The 21,610-nt window shown below is 41.1% G+C and overlaps 1 protein-coding gene across 1 annotated transcript in view; it reads right to left on the minus strand.

Moving 5' to 3' along the window:
- Window positions 1-14,128: 14,128 nt before the first annotated feature.
- Window positions 14,129-21,610, minus strand: part of LOC126456244 (transcription factor GATA-6-like) — a 536,593-nt gene continuing 529,111 nt past the window's right edge. The window contains exon 8 of the mRNA XM_050091996.1: window positions 14,129-17,535. Coding sequence (XP_049947953.1) covers window positions 16,991-17,535 — 545 coding nt within the window. The 3' untranslated portion in view covers window positions 14,129-16,990. The remainder of the gene's footprint in view (window positions 17,536-21,610) is intronic.

Here is a 21,610-nt window from a genome sequence, read left to right on the forward strand (position 1 = left end):
GCTGTTGGAGACTCTGTGATGGTGTGGGGCATGTGCAGTTGGAGCGACATGGGACCCCTGATACGCCAAATACGACTGTGAAAGGTGACACATACGTAAGCATCCTGACTGATCACCTGCATCCATTCCTGTCCATTGTGTATTCCAGGGACTTGGGCAATTCCAGCAAGACAATGCGACACCGCACACGTCGAGAATTGCTACAGAGTGGCTCCGGGAACACTTTTTGGCTTTAAACACTGGCCACCAAACTCCCCATACATGAACATTATTGTGCGTAAAAATGTTCAAACGTGTGTGAATCCCTAAGAGACCAAACTGCTGAGGTTACCATTCCCTAGACTTAAACACTACTTAAACTAACTTATGCTAAGAGAAACACACGCACCCCTGCCCGAGGGAGGACTCGAACCTCCAGCGGGAGGGGCCACGCAATCTGTGACATGGCGCCTCTAACCGCGCCGCCACCCTTCGCGGCTATTGAGCATATCTGGGATGCTTTGCAATGTGCTGTTCTGAAGATATCTGCACACCCTATCACGGATTTATGGACAGCCCTGCAGAATTCATGATGTCAATTCCCTCCAGCACTGCTTCAGACAATAGTCGAGTCCATGCTACGTCGTGTTGCATCACTTGTGCGTGCTCTCGGGGGTCCTACAGGATATTATGTCTGTGTACCAGCTTCTTGGCTCTTCAGTGTATATCGAAATAATCAGCAGCCAGTCGCATACAAGAAATTTAATTTCCTTAACTGGCTTCAGGCACTTAGTGTCCTTCTTCAGAAGGTTATAACAGGAACTACGAACTACGTGACCACAGTAATATACTGCATGCATCTTGAAGTTGACAGTCGCAAATAATGCGATAGTTACGAGTATAACCTTCTGAAGAAGGGCAATAAGTGCCTGAAACCCGTGATGAAAATTAAATTTCTTTTACGCATCCAGTTGCTGATTATATCAATGTACACAACTACAGTTGCTCAAGATGGATGAAATATTAGTCAAGCGGGCCAGCAACATATGACGACGTAGTTCAGAGTTTTGACAGCGCCATTGAATGCCACACACGGGCTTCCATTCGCTGGATGAACCGCAAGTTGAACATTCCATGAACCAGTTTTTGGCGTACTCTTCTTTTTACGCTTGAGACGGCATATCCAGGTAATTCACCAACCGGAGAAGGAATATTGTGCCGTCTGTGTAGAATTGTCTACTGACCTCTTGGAGGCCGTAGAAAATGTCGGAAAACCTCCTTGACTCAGCAATATTTCACACGTGGTTTTCTGAACCATCGCAGCTGGCAGATACAGGGCGACAACAACCCTTATGAGATTCGAGAACGGAGTTGAATCACCCCGAAACTAATCGACTGGCTAGATATGGTCAATACTATCATTTATGGACTATTCATTATTACAGAGCTGACAATAACAATCACTATTTACCTCGACTATTTTCAAGTCAACAGTCTGCTGACTAGTTTGATCCGGCCCGCCAAGATCCTCTCATGTGGCAACTTTTTCAACTAAGAGTAGCACTTGCTATCTTTGTCCTTATTTATTTGTTGGATGTGTTTGCATTTGTTGTTGTTGTAAGATCTTATGGGACCAAACTGCTTAGGTCATCGGGCCTTAAGCTTACACACGTCCTAATCTAACTTAAACTAACTTACGCTAAGGACAACACAGACCCACGCCCGAGGGAGGACTCGAACCTCCGACGGGAGGAGTCGCGCGAACCGTGACAAGACGCCAAAGACCGCGTGGGTACCCCGCGCGGCTGGATGTATTCCAATATCTGTCTTCCTCTTTAGTTTTTATCCTGTACAACTCCATCTAGTACCATGGAAGTTAATCAATGATGTCTTAACACATGTCCAGTCACTTTTACAGCCTTCTCGTTACTGTTTCCCATACGTTCCTTTCCTCGCTGGTTCTGCAGAGAACCTTTTCATTCCCTATTCATTCCATATAATTTTCAATGTTCTACTGGGCCATATCTCACTCGCTTCGACTCTCTTCTATTACGGTTTTCCCACTGTCCATCATTCACAACTAGTGCTCCAGACGTACATTCTTCCTCAAATTGATGTCAATGTTTGATATTAACACACTTTTTTTGGGCAGGATGCACTTTCTGCCAGTGCTAGTCTGCTTTTTATGTCCTCGTTGCTCCGTCCGTCATGAGTTAGTTTGCTTCCAAGGTAACAGAATTCCTTAACTTCATGATCACCAATCTTGATGGTAAATTTCCCATCACTCGAGGTATGAATAAAAAACGACTTCAGTCACAGCTTTTCGTGTTCTATTCAGTACACGATACATTTCGGATCCTGTGGGTCCATCTTCAGGTGTAAATTGTCTTAATACATGCTTTATTTTTTCTCTTGAATGAGATGAAATGCATATTCCTGTCACGAAAAGGTTTGATGTTAGGTAACAAATTTCGTAAGTCGAACGCGGAAAATATGTGCGAAATAGTGAAAAAAATGAATGATGTAAACTTACCAAATAATCCAAGACAATGTACATGACCACACACTAGTCATTACAGAATTGTACATGATCTCCGACCTTCTCATTTAGTATGGCTGTAATCCCCACGTGCAGCTATCAGAGCGTCGAGATGTTTTGACGAAAAAACTGAAGAGAGCCTGTACTTGTTTCTGGGGAATCTCCCTCACGACGTTCGGTTTTACGTCATTCCACAAAGACACGACACTGATTATTACAGGAGCCAGTTGACGACCAATCATCTCCTTAACACGTTCAGGCGTCCGTTTAAACCGTGGAGGCGGCAGCAGCCGTCTTGCTTCAATGAAGAATTTCAAATTTCTCGCCACATGCATCCAGGAATAATCCTGCTGAAAAATGACATTGAGTTGCATTGAATGAATCTACCTGCAAGTTCATTGGACTCTAAAATCTGTCTAGTGTAGCTGTCACTACTCAGATAGCCGTCAGTAGGCAGTAGTCGAAAATGCATGTTGTGTCCAATGCCACCCAAGCGCTCTCACTCTTCGAGCTTGCCTCATTGATGTCGCCACCTTACCAACTTACCTGCACGGGTTCATCATTGTTACGATGGACTGATACAAGCCACGTTCGAAATCGCGACAGTTTGACACTCAGCACACAATCGGCGGGGTTTTAGTCGTCCTTGCCTTTTCAGCCGTTTTAGGCTTCTGAATAATGGAATCCGAGGCAACAACACGCTGTTCATCAACAAAGCCGCGTCAAATGGTCGACGCACTCCGATACATATTCCTACCGTGGGCGAACATGTAGCACCTTTTATAGCTGTAGTATGGACACTCAGAAAAAAGGCGGTTACTCTCATTCAAAGCCAAAGCGTCATGGTTTGACATGTCCATTTTCCAACGGCCTATCTTTCTTTCTGTTGAATTCACACAGACAATTAGATGACAAAAATCATGGTATAGCGACATGCACCTATACAGCTGGTGGTAGGATCGCATACACAAGGTATAAAAGGGGCATCCATTGGCGGAGGTGTCACTTGTATTTTGATTTGCGATTCACGTGAAAAGCTTTCTGAAGTGATTACGGCTGCACGACAGGAGTTAGAACACTTTGAACCCGTAATGGTAGTTGGAGCTAGACGCTTTCGACATTCTATTTCGGAAATTGTTCGGGAATTCAATAATCCAAGATCAGCAATGTCAAGACTGTACGGAGAATACCAAATTTCAGAGACTAACTCTCACCAACGATAACGCAGTGGGCGATGGACTTCGCTTAACGATCGAGAGCTGCGGTGTTTGCGTCGAGTTGTCAGTGCTAACAGACAAGCAACCCTTGGCGAAATAAACGCGCAATGGTTCAAATGGCTCTGAGCACTATGGGACTCAACTGCTCTGGTTATCAGTCCCCTAGAACTCAGAACTACTTAAACCTAACTAACCTAAGGACATTACACACATCCATGTCCGAGGCAGGATTCGAACCTGCGACCGTAGTAGTCGCACGGTTCCGGACTGCGCGCCTAGAACCGCGAGACCACCGCGGCCGGCAAACGCGCAATCAATGTGAGACGTGCGACGAACTTATCCATTAGGACAGGCAGCAAAATCTGGCATAGCCGGCCCCTTGTAGCCGAGCGGTTCTAGGCGCTTCAGTCCGGAACGGCGCAGCTGCTAAGACCGCGGGTCCGAACCCTGCCTCGGGCATGGATGTGTGTGATGTCCTTAGGTTAGTTAGGTTTAAGTAGTTCTAAGTCTAGGGGACTGATGACCTCAGATGTTAAGTCCCATAGTGCTTAGAGCTATTTGAACCATTTGAAAATCTGGCATTAATGTGCTACGGCAGCAGACGCCCTACGTAAGTGCCTTTGCTAACAGCACAACATTGTCTGCATTGCCTTTCCCGGGCTCGTGACCAAATCAGTTGGACCCCAGACGACAGGAAAACCATGGTCTGGTCAGATGAGTCCCAATTTCAGTTGGTAAGAGCTAACCGTAGGGTTCGATTGTGGCGCAGATCCCACGAAGCCATAGACCCAACATGTCAAAAAGACAATGTGTAAGCTGGTGGTGGTACCATAATGGCGTGGGTAGTGTTCACATGGAATGGACTGAATCCTCTGATCCACCGAAACCGACCATTGACTGAAAATGGTTATGCACAGCTACTTGGAGACCGCTTGCAACCATTCGGGAACTTCACGTACTCAAAGAACGGTGAAATTTTTATGGATGACAATGCGCCCTGTCACGGGACCACAATTGTCCGCAATTGATTTTAAGAACATTCTGGACAATTCTAGCGAATGATTTGGCCATCCAGATTGCCCAACATGAATCCCATCAACCATTTATGGGACATAATCAACAGGTCAGGTCGTGTACAAAATATTGCACCGGCAACCTTTTGCAATTATTGACAGCTATAGAGGCAACATGGCTCAATATTTATGAAGGGGATTTTCAACGACTTCTTGAGTCCGCCCCACGTCTACTGCTGCATTACGTCGGGCAAAAGGAGGTTCAAATAATTGGTTCAAATGGCTCTGAGCACCATGCGACTTAACTTCTGAGGTCATCAGTCGCCTAGAACTTAGAACTAATTATACCTAACTAACCTAAGGACATCACACACATCCATGCCCGAGGCAGGATTCCAACCTGCGACCGTAGCGATCGCTCGGTTCCAGACTGTAGCGTCTAGAACCGCACGGCCACTCTGGCCGGCAAAAGGAGGTCAAACAGTATATCAGGAGGTATCCCATGACAGGTCACCTCTGTGTAGGGGATTATAGCGTCCTTTAGAGACGAAGAATAATACTGGATCTTGTTTTGAAGTACCCTGTTAGTATGGCAACTTTCCACCAGATAACCTTGCCACAAAACAGACGTTTTGATCAGACAAGAGAAAATCTACTGTTATAGGCATATCACTTCACTACAGTCGTAAGTGATTGTTACTACATTTCCCGTGTTAGTATTCACTCTAGACACACAGTCTAGTTACTGCGGTGTTCGCAAATGTTTGTATTCTCAGACTGACTGACAGCATTTTCTCAGGTAAGAGGATGAGATTTATTTCTTATCATGGGTTTTAGAGCGACGGTTAACTTTGAGAAATCCTCGCCATTGATATTCACGTTTAAAATCTACCAAATTGTTTTAATTGAAGTCTATGTGTATTAGCGACCTACCTCGCAATCTGAATAAACCGGACAGTAACAACTGAAACCACAAATTCTCTTTAACGAGTCACAGCTTATTTTTATTTTCGCTATTCATTTCAGAGGCTGAAACCTCCATTGGCAGATGGATCTATGTCAGGTCGAAAAACATGTATGGATTCTGTGTAACAGTTTTTGGCAGCTTCTGGTAGCGGTTGGAATCAGAAGACAAAAATCAAAACACTATTTTAGCCCTGGCTCAAACGTTTTGTGGAGTCCTTTGATTGCAAATATGGGCAGTAAAATAAATCTACATACCTCGAGTGGGCAAAAGCTCCTTTTCCAGTCGTGCTTATGCCACACACACTTTATATCACTGAAGAACACAAAGATGTCACTTTACAGGTTAATAAAGAATCCTGAATGCTTTGTGCTCCGCAAATTGTTAAAGGACATCTTGTAAACACCATGAACTGCACATCAAGTTGAACGTCATGCAGAGTTTATAACTGACACTCATGTCACTGATGATACGTAATATGCCACTGGCGATGAGGTATACACACCGCTTTGGCTAGTAAACATTTTATGAGCAGCTTATGGTGTTACTCCCCAGTTGTCTAGGCGTACTCATCGCTGTGGTGAGGGCGAAAGGCGATGGTACATGCTACTGGATAGATTCCTGTAATTCAGTTCCTCAAGAGCGTAATTCAAACTTGCAGTCTTTCCACAGGCTATCTAAAGGCCACAGGGAAATGCCTAGTCAAAGATTTATAGAATGGTTGTCATAATCTAAACCCTTCAGGTCAAATTGTTCTAATAGTCATCTACATTCAGTAACCAACCAACAGTGACTAAAATATCTGAAGACATCCCCAATACATCAAAGAAATTATATATTGATGTGACAGAAGTCATCGGACACCTCCTAATGTCGTGTCAGAATTCCTTTTCCTTGGCCTAGTGCAGCAACTGGACATGACATGGACTCAACAAGTCGCTGCAAGCCCCTGCATAAGTACTGAGCCGAACTGCCCCCACAGCCGTCCGTAATTGCGAAACTGTTGCATGTGCAGGATTTTGTGCACGAACTGATACCTCGATTATGCTCCATAAATATTGGATGGGATTCATGTTGGATGATATGGGTTGCCAAACTCATTCCGTCACATTGTCCCGAACGTTCTTCGAACGAGTCGCGAACAATGGCTGTCCCGTTGTCATCCATACAAATTCCATCGGTTAATGGTTTCAAATGGTCTCCCATTAGCCGAAATAACCATTTTCAGTTGATGATTGGGTCAGTTGCACTAGAGGACCCAGTCCATTCCATGTAAACTCAGCCCACACCGCTATGGAGTCACCATCAGCTTTCGCAGTGCCTTGTTGACAGACCAACTGGGATTGGGAGTCATCTGGCCGGGCCGCGGTTTTTCAGTCGTCTTGGATCCACGAGCCCAGAGAGACCCTGCAGGCAATGTCATTGCAATGTTACGACTACGTAGACGATTAATTCTGCCACCTATGTCTGGGAGTTTACTTTGCTTACTGGGCTGGGTACTAATAGGAGAGACGAGGATATTGCGCTACCGCGCCAGGCTAGCGCAAATGGGGTGACGAGGAGCGCGTGGCCGGAAACAGGGAAGATCCCTAAGCTGATAATTTGGACCCTGTGCAGGAGATACTCCAAGAAATGGCGGAGTGTCAGACTATATTAAAGATGCCTAAGTAACAACGCTTTGAGATTTGACAATAACTCACATAAAGTATTAATGCAAGTCTGAGTACAATGGTGATGACAGAAAATACGGCGCATCCATTGACGCAACAGTGATTTCAGTATCTTTAAAACCACGAAAGTTAATAATTTACAGTCAATAAACCTTTATGCAATGAACCTCTATATAAACAACTTTTAACAGCTTCATGTGATTTCAACGAACGTTATCTCAGATGATAGGATTGCACTATAGCTATCATTCCTAAAAGCTACTTAATTGTATCTATTTTATTTATTGATCCACGACGTCTTTCGTATCTTTTTTACTACGAAAAATTTTGTCAGAACATCGTTTTCTCCACATACACACATAGAAAATGAACACAGCATCTATACCTCATATTTTGTCATGCTTGTGTTTTTATTGAATGAACAGTTTACTATTTTGCCAATAACTTTCTTTAAATGTTGGTTGCAAGTACTATTAAAAATTGTGCTAATTTAAAATTGGTCAATCGCATGTGTTAGCAAGCACCACAGTTCAAAAGAGAACCAAAACACACTTCTCTCAGGAATGCATAAATAATTTTATAATATTATTTAATATTTCTGACATTTGTTTATTTGAATGTTATTGTACTATATTATTTTATTCCAGAAAGTCGTCAAGATGAGTCAGATCGTGTCTAAAACGATGTATTCTTGATGGGGATGACCTTCAGCCAACGGAAAAGCAGACAGTAGAAGAATACTAAGGGTGTGAAGTGGAGACTGACTTTTCGAGTGAAGAGCTTTAGGGTGATTGTGAACAGTTTTACATTCGTTCTTGAAGAAGGCAGACCTGCCTGTCATATTGTGCTTCATTCAGTCTTGTGGCTGATAGATTCTGAGTGATGACAGCTGCTACGGTACTTTAAGGATACCTTTATATCGAGTTCTTGAAGAAGGCAGACCTTCCCGAGGAAATGCGCGTGATTCGGACATGGAGGTGATAGATTCTTGGCGGTAAACGGCCGCTACCAAACTTAAATTTCTCAAGTGACTTTTATATTTCGAGGGGTCTGAATATGCTCCAGTGAAGTATTCTAGCCTTTGCCGCTTGATTTACAGAACTAAGAATAGATAGAGTATGAGATGGAAAGAATAGTATCATGTCTGATAATTTGTGAATCATCATGTTGTAATCTGAACTGATTTGAGGTGGTGAACATTTCCTGTATTTTGATCACGAAATTGACTTATTTTTCGCGAATTTGGATTTTTGCTAACATTCTCATAACAGTCTCAACCTAACTTTACTGCATAAGATGAGGGTACTGTTTTCTGTATTTTAACTGCATATCGTAGAACCACTCCCCATTTATTTAAGATGTCCTTTTCTTGAATAAACATTCTTCAACATAATTCTCTGTCGCCTACATCAATTGCAGATGTTAAAATAGAGCCCCTGTTATTAAATTATCCATTTAACTTTTATTTTGTATTTCTTTGTATTTTATTAATTGGCAATGGTAGCCTGTGCATAGACTATTTGTCTGCAGGATCACAGCTTAAGGTTATTATTTACAGCGAATTACTTTTGAGGCATGAAAGCAGACGTGCGCGGCTCGACCCTATGACTGCGCCGCGCTATTCTTTCGAAAACAAAGCCGTACATATACCAATAAGCTAATGTACGAGCAGTATCAGGCAAAGTCGCAGCTGGTTTGCTCGTATGGGCTGCTGTTAGAAAGAGCAACCACAGGCAACCGTTGGCTGTTAGCAAAGGCACTCGCGTCGGTCGTCTGCTGCCATAGACTATTAATGAGAAGTTTCGCTGCAGTGTCCGAACGGATACGTTCGTCATGCGCCCCACATTGATTTCTGCGGTTATTTCAAGCGGTGTTGCGTGTCTGTTAGCATTGACAACTCTGCACAAACGCCGCTGCTTTCAATCGCCAAGTGAAGGCCGTCCGCTACTGTGGGAGGTAATATCTGTAATTTGGTATTCTCGCCACAATTTGACACTGTGGGCCTCAGAATATTGAATTCCCTAACGATTTCTGAAATGAAATGTCCCATGCGTCTAGCTCCAACTACCATTCCACGATAGAGTATGTTAATTCTCGTCTTACGCTCATAATCACATCTAACATCTTTTCACATGAATCATCTGAGTACAAATGACAGCTCCGCCAATGTACTGCCTTTTTATGCATTGTGTACGCTGTATTACCGAGATGTGTATATGTGGGTGTCGCTATTCCACGACTTACTCACCTCAGTATATAGTCTATTTAAACTGGTGAGACCCATAATGTGAAGACAGTGGATGAACGGATCAGCTAGTTGAAGCCATATGTGTTGTTTCATCTCAGTAATCTTCGTCCCATAAATGAAATTCTTTGTAGTGTAGGCAGTGGGGAAAGGGTTGTTTAATTTCTTCGTTCCACTGCACTAGACTGTGGCGTTCCGTCTGTCAACGGCAAAGCCAAAATATTCAGACAGCGTTACAGAACAATTATAAGACTGAAATTACAATGAAATCCAGACCATTAGCTGCTTACAGGCGTTGAGAAATATCAACGCGGACAGTTGAAAATGTGCGCCCTGACCGGGACTCGAACCCCGGATCTCCTGCTTACATGGCGAACCATCTATCTTTCTTTTTTTTTTTTTGTTAATCTCATTTTTTGCGTAACTGATCTTTGTATTTGTTCGGGACGGACGTCCTATGACACTTGTTGAAGTTCATCGTTGATACATTAACTCAGTTTTCTTATTACAGAGGGCAGCTAACACTCCGGTCGCACACGCCGAGCTACCGTGCCGGCGATCAACTGAGCCACCGAGGACACAGAGGATAGTGCGACTGCAGGGACTTACCTCTGGCACGCTCACCGTGAGACCCACACTTCCAACTTACTGTCCACACACTACATTGGTAGTGCCCCCGCCCACTATACTCATTACTCGCAGCAGTCAATCTACCGATTCCCCTAAGAGTTTGAGCAATGCGAGTGTATCCGCGCTGAAGACGATCATTGTCCGGTAAGCCTTATCTACATGAAGATGGTATCTGTTCTTTCGGACATGTCCGAACTGTCCCCGTTGATACTTCTCAACGCCTGTTAGCAGCTAATGCTCTGGATTTCGTTGTAATTTCATTCTTCTAGAGCTGCAAAATCACCATTGATACCTGTTCTTTTGGAAAGAACACATACCATATTCATATAAATTATAAGACTTGTTTCCACCTTCAACTTGCGTAGGTGTCGCCGTTAGTCACATCACAGTCTAAGGTTTTGGGTGACCGTATTGAAAAAAAAAAACTTGAATTGGAAGAAGTAATTTAGTTCAAAAACTTCTGCCCTTCGTATAATTGCTAATCTTGGAAACAAGCAAATTAGTCTTTTGAAATATTTTTCGTATTTCCTCTCAATGATGTCTTCTGCAAAACTTTTATTGCGTAGGTCATTACTTGCAGTTAGAAAGAAAATATTGATTGCTCAATATCGAACTGTAAGAATGTGTGTTCACCCACGGTCGTCAAGCAGATACTTCTTGAACTGTTAGGCATTTAACTGAACCATAATAAATATATTCTCTAATGAAACTCGTCGTAAATAATCCATTACAATTTGAAAAGAATAGTGATTTTCGTACCTACAGCAACAGAGGAAAAACAATAACCTTTATTACAAGTAAAGCTGCCAGTGGCTCAGGAAAGGATTCAATATGCAGTATCAATAATTTTTGATTATATGCTGTAAAAAAATAAAATGTCTGACAGCTAGTAAAGCAAGTACAAATCTATCCAAATATCATTTCTGCTGGATATTTTTATTTAAAAACTGGTAGTATGTAAGAAAATAAAAAAGAGAGAGATATAACCTAGCTTGTAAGTGTAATTTCAAGAGTAGAACTAAAAGATGTGTTCATTAATGTTAAGGCTAATCATGTATACATATACTGTCAACTTACTAGTTACACTTCATTTCGATGAAAGAATGTTTCAAAAGATCTATCCAAACTGTAGCTAACTTCAAAAGTATCAAGGCTGCAGAGCGTTTTGGCTTCAAAACATCTGTATTTACAGAATATATACACCTCGAGTACGTTACTCGTTAAGTTACTTGAACAGTCGGTATGCCGGGAGAAGCTCAAGTTTTATGAGTGAACTCTGTATCCGTAAACATGTGAGGCAAATGAGGGAAACTGGAATTTAACAACGAGGTCATCAGAAACGGAGGACAATCTCTTATTGGGAATGGCTACGGAAGAAAATCGGCCATGCCCCTATATAGGAACCAGACCAGCATTACCGGCATAGAGAAGTCACGGAAAATCCATACCTGGATGGCTGGATGGGGATTTGAATGGCCGTCCTCCAGAATATGGTCCAGATTCTGTCTTGTCACTGCGCCACCTAACTCGGTGCCCGCTAGATCTTTCATATGCAAGTGGTAATGTCAGACAGGCAATCCGTTTCCAGCCTGTAAATTGTACGGTAGAAATCTAGTTTCTATGATGCCTGTGAAGTGAATGGGTATCACTTATGACCTCAACTGTAACACTTTGTGGTCATTATTTGCCACATAAAGGTTACCCTTCTTCAAAAAAACCAAATTAACAAAATACAATTATTCTCAGTTTCGGTTCTACCGACACCCATACTTGTATAACGCAATGTAACATTTTATTTAATATCTGTAATAGTTTATTATTGCTTTTGGTTAATCTTCCTTTTCCTGAATCCAACATGAATCATCCTAATAAGCCAGACAGAAACCCAAATTTATGCTTTCATATATGAAGGTGTTATATTTCGTTAAAGCCAACATGCAACACCATAGTGTCGCTAATTCAGTAAATAAAATGTAGAGTACCCGCCGCCTTGAAGCTCTCGAGGTAACTTTCTCTCTCTTAATTGAAAATAATTTGTCAATCCGTCTGTGAACTGAAAATAATTTATTAATCTAAAGAGTGGTTCTTTGTGAACATCTACTAGGAGTTGAAATGGCTTTTCTTTAAAAAGTTAACTTTACTTAGTCACGAGAATAGGCAGTATGCTGCACCTCATGCTTACTCTCTTCTATCTGATAAAAGTGTCACCTCAGTTAAATAAATTTACGAAACGTGTGAATCTGAAATGCCGAAATGAGATTTGTATTAGCTCTGTAATTATTATTCTGGTTCAAAATTACAAAGTCTTACGTAGTTCAAACTGATTAAGATTGCTCAAAACGCCTGCTGCTCTAAGCGCAGTCATTCAAAGACCAGTTCATTAACGTACTTTTGAAAAGGAATTGAAACAGGAAAATGTATTTGGTAAATGAAATATCGACTAGGTGAAACGCATCGCTAATTTGTTAAATACAATTTGTAAACAAAAAGAAATCTGATCCACTGAAGCATAATGAAGTAGGCCACACTGCCGTAACTATCACTGTTTTTGGAAGATGAATCACGGGAAATAAACATGGATCGTCACACACTTAGTGATAGAAAAAGATTACTTTCGATCCAGAATACTCTTTCAGAGGAACTTTATATTTAACCGAGCAATTCAATTCACACATATAAACCCACTGCCGCTTTCGTGTATTGCTCTCTCTCTCTCTCTCTCTCTCTCTCTCTCTCTCTCTCTCTCTTTCCCGTCATGTACATATGCAGTCACTATAAGTAAGACACCATTTCACACTGGGACAAAGTTCACCTTCGAAACTCGTCTTCGTCAAAGTGTGTCTTCTCAGTCTTGCTTAGGCCGCACAAGCATCAGAAAAGTTCAGCAGAAACATAGGCACTATCATAGCAGACACTACAGCGAAAGTCGATCAGAGGGTTAATAGATAAAAGCAAAAGCTGGAGCTCATCCAAGATCATCCTGCAGATACTTATTTAAAGAGTTAGGGATCTTCACTGTAGCCTCACAATATATATATTCACTTATGAAATTTGTTATTAATAATCCGAACGAATTCAAAAGTAATAGCAGTGTACATGGCTACAACACTAGCAGAAAGGATCATCTTCACTACTCATTAAATCTAACTTTGGCTCAGAAGGGGGTAAATTATGCTGCCACAAAAGTCTTTGGTCACCTACCTAATAGCATCAAAAGTCTGACAGATAGCCATATTGCACTTAAAAAGAAATCAAAAGAATTTCTGAATGGCAACTCCTTCTACTCATTAGATGAATTTTTGGATATAGTAAGTGGGTAATTTCCCCACCCTCCACAAAAAATTAAAAATATGAAGTGTCATGTAATATTTTGTGTAATGTAATATCTTGTATAGACACCTTTTATTAACCCGACACGTTCCACATCATTACGCAGTGTTGTATTCATGATCTATGGAACAAGTACTTATCTAATCTAATCTTCTCACAGATAATCGATATTGAATAAACTGAATTTATGAAGGTAGCCAAAATACAGAACTAAGACAAAATTCAGTTTCTTCTTACCCATCTGTTGTTCTTCCATTGGCTTACTGGAGGATACTGTGATACAGGTGTTATTTTTGACGAGAAACTTACTTTCTTATCCTCATATTATTTCTTGGTATTAGTTTTACACCCTGTTGATTTCGAGGCAAGATAGATTGATCACCAGTGTGTGTGTGTGTGTGTGTGTGTGTGTGTGTGTGTGTGAGAGAGAGAGAGAGAGAGAGAGAGAGAGAGAGATATTGTAGTTACTGAAGTACTTAAAAGAAAGACCACCTGGGAGACATTTGTTCAGTCAATTACCTGGTCTAAGATTATAAGCAAATTTTGAAAACATCATCAGGAAACAGGTTTTATTTTTTATTGTGAGATACAGTCTGCATAGTAGATAATTCATGATCCAGACTAAAATTTTATCACCACATAAAAAGAAAAAAACTAGAATAAATCACTCAGCTGTAAAGTTATAAGAATAATGACAGTAACATACGAGTTGCCAATGCAGTAAACTGTGACGTGTGCAAAAATGGTTCTAATCTACAAAAAAATTACAAATAGACAGAATGAGCAACTTAACACTATTTTTAAAAAGTTTTTGCTGCAGGTTTGCCACAGACAAACAACAGTAAAATCAGATCACTTATCTATCAACCAACGATCCCCCTAGAACATGTCTTGTTCATCTTTCTTATTACACAATCAGCAATAACAACGCAAAAAAATTTATCACTATTTTACAGTCTGTTTTATGTTTTACTCTAAAATCATCATAACAATAACAACAAAAAATGAATAATGTGAACAACAGATCAAGAATAGGACAAATATTAAATGTCTGTTAAATTTCCCTGCTTGTTGCAATATTCATCAATTCTTAGATCATTTTCTAGGAGACAGTCTACGTTGCTGGCCATTAATGTTCGTGCCAGGTCAGTGTATTAATGTTCCACTCATGATACCATTCCAGACAACTGCAAAACCGTCACAATGTCCATAATTTCTGCAACAAACCATTGCCTTTGTTTCTGGTATGGCCATGTAGTGTACATATGTGGTGCATAACTTCAGTGAAAGAAGTTTGCAAAATATTTTCTCAAATTTTATTTAATGTTAGATTTTGTTCCTCATCTGTTACTAAGGATACTACATGCTCAAACCAAGAGTGCATCTTAGGACCAAAACTTATTAACTGATTTAATGAAATAACTAATTAATTCCTTTTGTGGGTAATTGAAGTCATCCATAAATCAGTTTCTATTTCTGTATTTTCACTGTGATGTTGTATGACGCTTGAAAACCTGCCCACAAACAACACCTTAATTTCCATTTATAAAATGAGACATCTTTTTCAATAAACTCAAATTTTGTATTCCAATGTTTCCCTGAATGTTGTGTCATTGCTATCTATTAAGTTGCAGCTGGCATTACAATACAAAGCACTTCACGAAATTGCTAGAAACTGAGAAGAAAAAGAAATACCTACCTGAAATGAAAAACACAGTATGTCAAGTACAGAAACACAATAACCTTCAACGTGGAGTACAAACCAGAATGAAATAATAATGTCTCTAAAAGTACTGTTGCCTTCATTTTAATTCTGTATCATGGAATCTATCTACAAAAAGAAATTATGGGTGAAACTGCACTACATAAACAATGCTCCGATGACATCTATTTAATTCTTGTACGTTCTTATTCAGAGGAACGTTCACTGACTACCTGCAAACCAAGTGAGTGAAGAAATCATAGATGCCCTTCCCCTTGAGTAAAGAATGGAGTTAACCTTTCTTCATCCATACTTCCATTACATATTTGATGTTGCTGATATCGATAAAAGGAAACAGAAGCTGCTGTGAAGTGAGTTAGAAAGAAGAGCACACATGAGTACAATGAAGGGGAGACAGATATATATATATATATATATATAAGCACAATAGAGTACAAAGGAGGTCACACATATCAATAGAAAGAAGTACAAAGAGGGAGACACACAAATAGAAGTGGAAACAAAGAGAGGCACACCTAGTCAGTGATGAGCACAAAGAGGCACGCACACGCATACACAGGATGTGGCGTTGTTAGTATTTGTGTGTAGTATGAGTAGGTCTTGCTACTGAGATGGGTGAAGAAGGAAAGGGAGATGTATCGTTTTGATTTCTCTGACTCATTCACACTAGAAATACATTCAGAGTGAAAAGGGGCCATTGCCCATTGAAAATTTGCAGGCGATGACGTTTAACTGAGAAAATATTGCAGCCCACTGTTGTTACGCAAGTTAACGTTAATCTTCAGTCAAAACAAGATTCCTGCTACCGCAGTAACACATTAGTAGTTGACATCTCCTCGTTAGTATCTCGGTTTCCATCTACGTTTACTTAAAATGATTGTATTTTGGCGAAATTACATAGTACTGGAGAAGAGCAGCACTTTATAAATTCTGGTAACGACCAAGTGGCATGCCGTTAAATGTACTGAACTCAAAAAACGTCAGTCTCTCTGCCGTTAAACCACCTCTCGTAATGGAAATTGACTAGAAAATTATAGCTACACACATTACTGAAACTTTTTGGGAATCATTTTTACAGGTAATTGGTGTAACTGGTTAGTTATTATAACAAGATAAAAAGAAATTGGTAAGGACTTGTCTCGTTAGGGCAACCATTTGACGTGCTTCTTTTAAAATTAAGGACCAAGTGAAACATTTTACAGGTGCCGCAAGTAAGTGTGAAACTAGCTCCTTTGAGGGCAACAACACGTTGCATCCTGCTGACGAGTTCCACAGAACGCCTGTCGACTATGTGACAAGCTCTGCATACAACATCACAGTACAGCGACTACGAGATCATGCAAATCAAGAGCGTTTCACGAGGGGAATGTTACCGAGTACCTCGATCACGACATGAGACCGTCGCTCGTATTTGTCCACAGCCCACCGGGAAACAGGCAAGAATGGGAATTAACTTCCTTACGACAGCCATAAAAACTACACAAAAGAGAGAGGGCTCACTGCCAAGTGTCAAGGATACAACAGAGCGTAACAAAGTCGCACAAATGCAGGCACAGGGAGCAGTCTAACACGTCACGATAAGTGAAACTTTTTAAGGCAGAAGCCTGCAACCGTGCCCGCCGCAAAAGAACACACACTGGCGAAATTACAGTTTCCATCACCACAGCTGTACCAGCAGGCCTATGAAGTCATGGAAACTACCGATGGGCGGTCCATGTTTTCCTGAGATATCTTGGTTGGGCCGCTGGCGCCACCATTGTTATTATTATTGTTATTGTTGTGTAGGGAGACGATGTGCGGCGCGACGGAGACGGGCGACTGCGCAGGCGCCAGCAGCGGCGAGCGCTCCGGGGATTCGAGGCGTGGTGACTGCGGGGGCGGTTGGTGCTGTTGGTGGTGGTGCTGTTGGTGATGGTGGTGGTGATGATGCTGCTGCTGCTGCTGCTGCTGCTGTTGGTGTTGGTGATGGTGGTGGTGGTGCTGCTGCTGCTGATGCTGCTGCTGCTGTTGTTGTTGTTGCTGTTGCTGTTGTTGCTGCTGCTGCTGTTGTTGCGCGAACGTGTCGTAGAAAGCAGCGGTGGCAGAAGGGGTCGCGTGGTAGGCGGCCGGCGAGCCGTACAGGGAGTAGCCAGACAGCGCCCCCGCGCCGCCCCCGTTCAGTCCACCCACGCCCACACCGACGCCGACGCCCACCACGGACCTCACGTCGCCGGACACGAACGAGTCTGCAACAGCCACAGAACACACACATCAGCTGCAAGCTGCACCAGCCCAAGTGCGATAACATGTTCGCAGAATGAGAGGAAGAACAGGATGTCCAACGAAGAACTACCTGATGTTACACTAAACGTGTCTATAAATTGATGAACAGCGTTCAGTGAAATTTTACTCCATTCCTCGTTAAGAAACTGATCCAGTGTCTTGGAAGATGCTGGAGTATGGTAACGAATGTCCCTTAATATTCATTTCTGGAGATATGGAGGAGAGGGATAATGCAGTCTTCAATCTTCATACTCATATTTTTGACATTTACAGGCACGTGAGTGGGCATCACCCTGGAAGATGCAGTTCGCTTCTGGGAGCGCTGTGCGCGTCATTGATATAAAATAACCACCTACACTGCTTTTCTGGACCTTGATAAAAAAAACTTTTATTCCTAGTTTGACGAAAGTAATTACTTCAATATACAATATAACTACCCAAGCCATTACCCTGTAGGAAGATGACCCTTCTGGATTGCAAGATTCTCCTGTTTTATATTGATATATTGATAAATCATGGCTTGCGACAAGGAACTGTGAAACTACATCAGTTGGATCAGTTTGTGTGTTTCCATTAATTGGTAATCCAGTTTTTCCGTCCAAGCATTAGATTTACATTATGATTACGAGCGGAATCCCTAATTTCACTTCCTTGTTTATGCTGTTTCCTACCCAATGATTTTTATTGTTATCGTACGCTAAAGGGGTATTTTAAGCCCAACACTGACTCCCATCGTACGCTGGTCTTCTGCTTAGATGAAAGTAATTACTGTGTTTTTCTGTTAGGAATGGGTTGTGACAGGTGGAAATTTTTGTCAGACTCGTATTCGAATAAGTTTTGCCTGCTTTTCGCCAGTAATCGTCTTACCCACTAGACTGTCTGAGTTCTCAAGGGCCATGTGTGAATAGTGCCGCAGTGCAAACGGTTTTGTGGAGAATCATGACTTGCTATAGCACATATACATGCAAAGTGCATTAAATTCATTGCAATAAAATGGGCCATGAGGATGAAATCAGTCAAGATGAAATGAAACTATAAATCACTGAGGACTGTTCAGAAGCGCTGAATCTGCAATGTAATGAGTATGTCGTTACAAATGACAATTTTTTTCGTGAGCACTGCGTGATTATAAATGAGAAGCAAACATTCGTGTATGTTCTAAGTGCTAATTTATTTCGTTAACCAATTTTTGGCTCCCAAGGTCTGATGATGGCCATTTAAGCCGAAAATCGGTTAACGAAATAAATTACTACTGTAGAACATCCTAAATTTAGTGTTCTTCATTTACAATTTATTTACTTATTTATTTATTTTCTTTGTGTAGTAGGATTCGCGTTTTCGAATGGATACTTCTTTCCGATCTATCCATTCATTTCATTCCAGTGAATTTAATTCACTTATGGACAGCTATTGAGAAAAATGTGGATCTGCACGTGCAATCGCTGTGTGATTTGACTGCCGACCACCCAGATGCACAGTGAAAAAGCACAGTGAAACAGGTACTCCTCCAAATAATCTTGTTGGCAAACAAATTCGCGTCTACGATAGTGTTCCACGAATCACGATGTGTACGTGAATACGAAGCACGCGAATGATGCCTATACAGCAGTCACCAACGGTAATGGAAAAATTTGCTACTCAGTATGAGTGATGGGGTTCCAACAGCCTGCTCCGTGCTCTGTCTAACAGATTGCAAGCGCGTCTGTGACATGCAATACGTAAAAATACGATCTTGTACGTTGGCACTCCCTCGATAGGTTATTAGTTATAATCTGTCTATTACCCCGTGATCACAATAATTTGATCTCATAATATATTATCTGTCCCCAGCAACATTGGACAAACATTAAAAATACAGGCAGCAATAAAAGTACAAAGTTTGTTTCCATATATAGCCAGAAAAGCGATATTAACTATATCGGTAGGCAAATATTTTCTCTGAAGAATTTAGAACTCCTTTTATAAAAACCACACTTTTCCCAGGTGACATATACATCTTACAACATTAAATTCATTCTAAATGATTGTAAATAATCTTCATTTGAGAAAGAATACGTCTGTCCGAATCTCTAAGAAATCCTACGGCAATTCCCGTACCCGACTTCTGCCGCCTGAAATTATTACGAAATGACTGACTTGATGAGACAAACTTTCTCTAATGCTACATTTCATTCATTTCCGTTGAGTGTGTAATTAGTATGAAACTAACAATTAACAGATGAGTGTGGTGATCGAAACACAATCTCAGTCACATGGCCGCTGTTTAACGTGAAGGTATGGAGACAGCAATATGCCCCTTGCTGCTTACGCAACCAGCACGACAAAGAAGAAACTTCTGTTGCCTACACGTCGCGGGGTATACTGATTGAAATAGCAGCAACACAAGCTTTCTACAGAAACTTCATAAACCAACGACTCATTTCCACCGGATTTAATTAAAATAATACCATACATATATGGAAAATATAAAATGGTAGTGAGATTCCTAAATAAATACTATCCTGGGCAGGATGAAGTAATTAATGTCACGGTTTTTTCTCTTTTTTTTCTTCCGAAAAGGAGCAAAAAATTAACCTCATCAGCAGATATTAGTAACACCACTGTTGAGAGAACAACAATCGTGAGACAATTATTAATAAATTAGTTATATAATACAGCTTAATATTGTTCAGTATTTTTGTTTATCGCGCTAAAGTCACAGGATTTAGTAAGAAGCGATCATAACGCTGTCGATTGTTTGTCTCTTCCCAGAACTGTGTGTGCAGTATTTTAAATAAAGTTCACGATTCCACCTCCTTTATTTCGTGACGGAGGCGACTCCTAGCTATTTTAACTACGAAAATTTTATCTCGAGACATAGTGTCCATATTTTCTTCTCAAAGAAATTATCTGATACGCACACTTCCTTATTTGCTACTAACGACAGCTAGTAAGAACTATAATTTTTGAATGGAGAATGTCTATAGCACAAAAAAATTTAATTATATATTTCTGTGGTCCCCCGCAAGTATGTTCCGATTGGCACTCCCAAAATGTCGTCCACTGCCCTTAACTTACGAGCTTCCTAGCGTGCAGCACAATAACAACAAATATTCTCGGTGAAGCGTCTATATGTCTTATACGTTTAGAGGTTAATAAGTGAAAGGTATCCAGAAATCAATCTGCATTTTTTATGCTAGTGTCTCACCAAAACTCTGAGAGGAGTAAAAATTTTAACTGGGAGGGTGGAGAGGGCGTTCCACATCTATAAAGTCACGAAGGAACATCCAGTTTTATCTCCCTCGTTCTTTAAACTGAGTTCACGAAACAGTAAAACACTTAAAAACACAGTTTACTGAGTAACAATTTTATCAAAACTAATGTAGATGGCACCGAACCGCCTACAAACAAATGTTTCCCCATGAAGGTCACACGAGCACGCCTGAACCAGTACAATATTCGAACGACATCACCACCTTCAGGTCACTTCCAAAAGTCACCAAGTAATCGAGTACATGTTCAACAACGTCAACTACACAGAGAATGCAGTTCTAAGAATCATGTACATGTTCTTACTTGAAAATAACCTTTTATGAGCACAAATCTGATTGCATTTTTCAAATTACGAATCTTTTAAACAAGCTGCTATTACTGGCACCAGTAGCACCAACTACGGTTGGTATATAAGCTGAAAAATTCTAGGCCTAAGCAGAGGGTTGATCCATAAACGTCAGGTCCACTGTGTAATTGGAAGTATACAGAGACCGATGTGTAACGCGGAATTGAACACTAAACATCACTAGAAACGGACACACCTACAGGAAATGAGGCATGGAGTATTCTGTAATGAGTAGAGAAGCAATAACAGCAACGTGGATCGGCCAGGAGGACTCAGTGACTTCGAAATGGGAGGTTACCTAACAAATCCATCGGGGAAATTTTAACCCTTCTAAAGGTCTCCAGGTCGACCGCTGGTGATGTGCTTGTGAAGTGTAAACGCGAAGGAACAACCATAACTATCAGCTAAACGAGACCCAGGCAGACCTCAACTATTGACAA

The sequence above is a fragment of the Schistocerca serialis genome, chromosome 2, assembly GCF_023864345.2.
Source record: "Schistocerca serialis cubense isolate TAMUIC-IGC-003099 chromosome 2, iqSchSeri2.2, whole genome shotgun sequence".
Lineage (NCBI taxonomy): Eukaryota > Metazoa > Arthropoda > Insecta > Orthoptera > Acrididae > Schistocerca > Schistocerca serialis.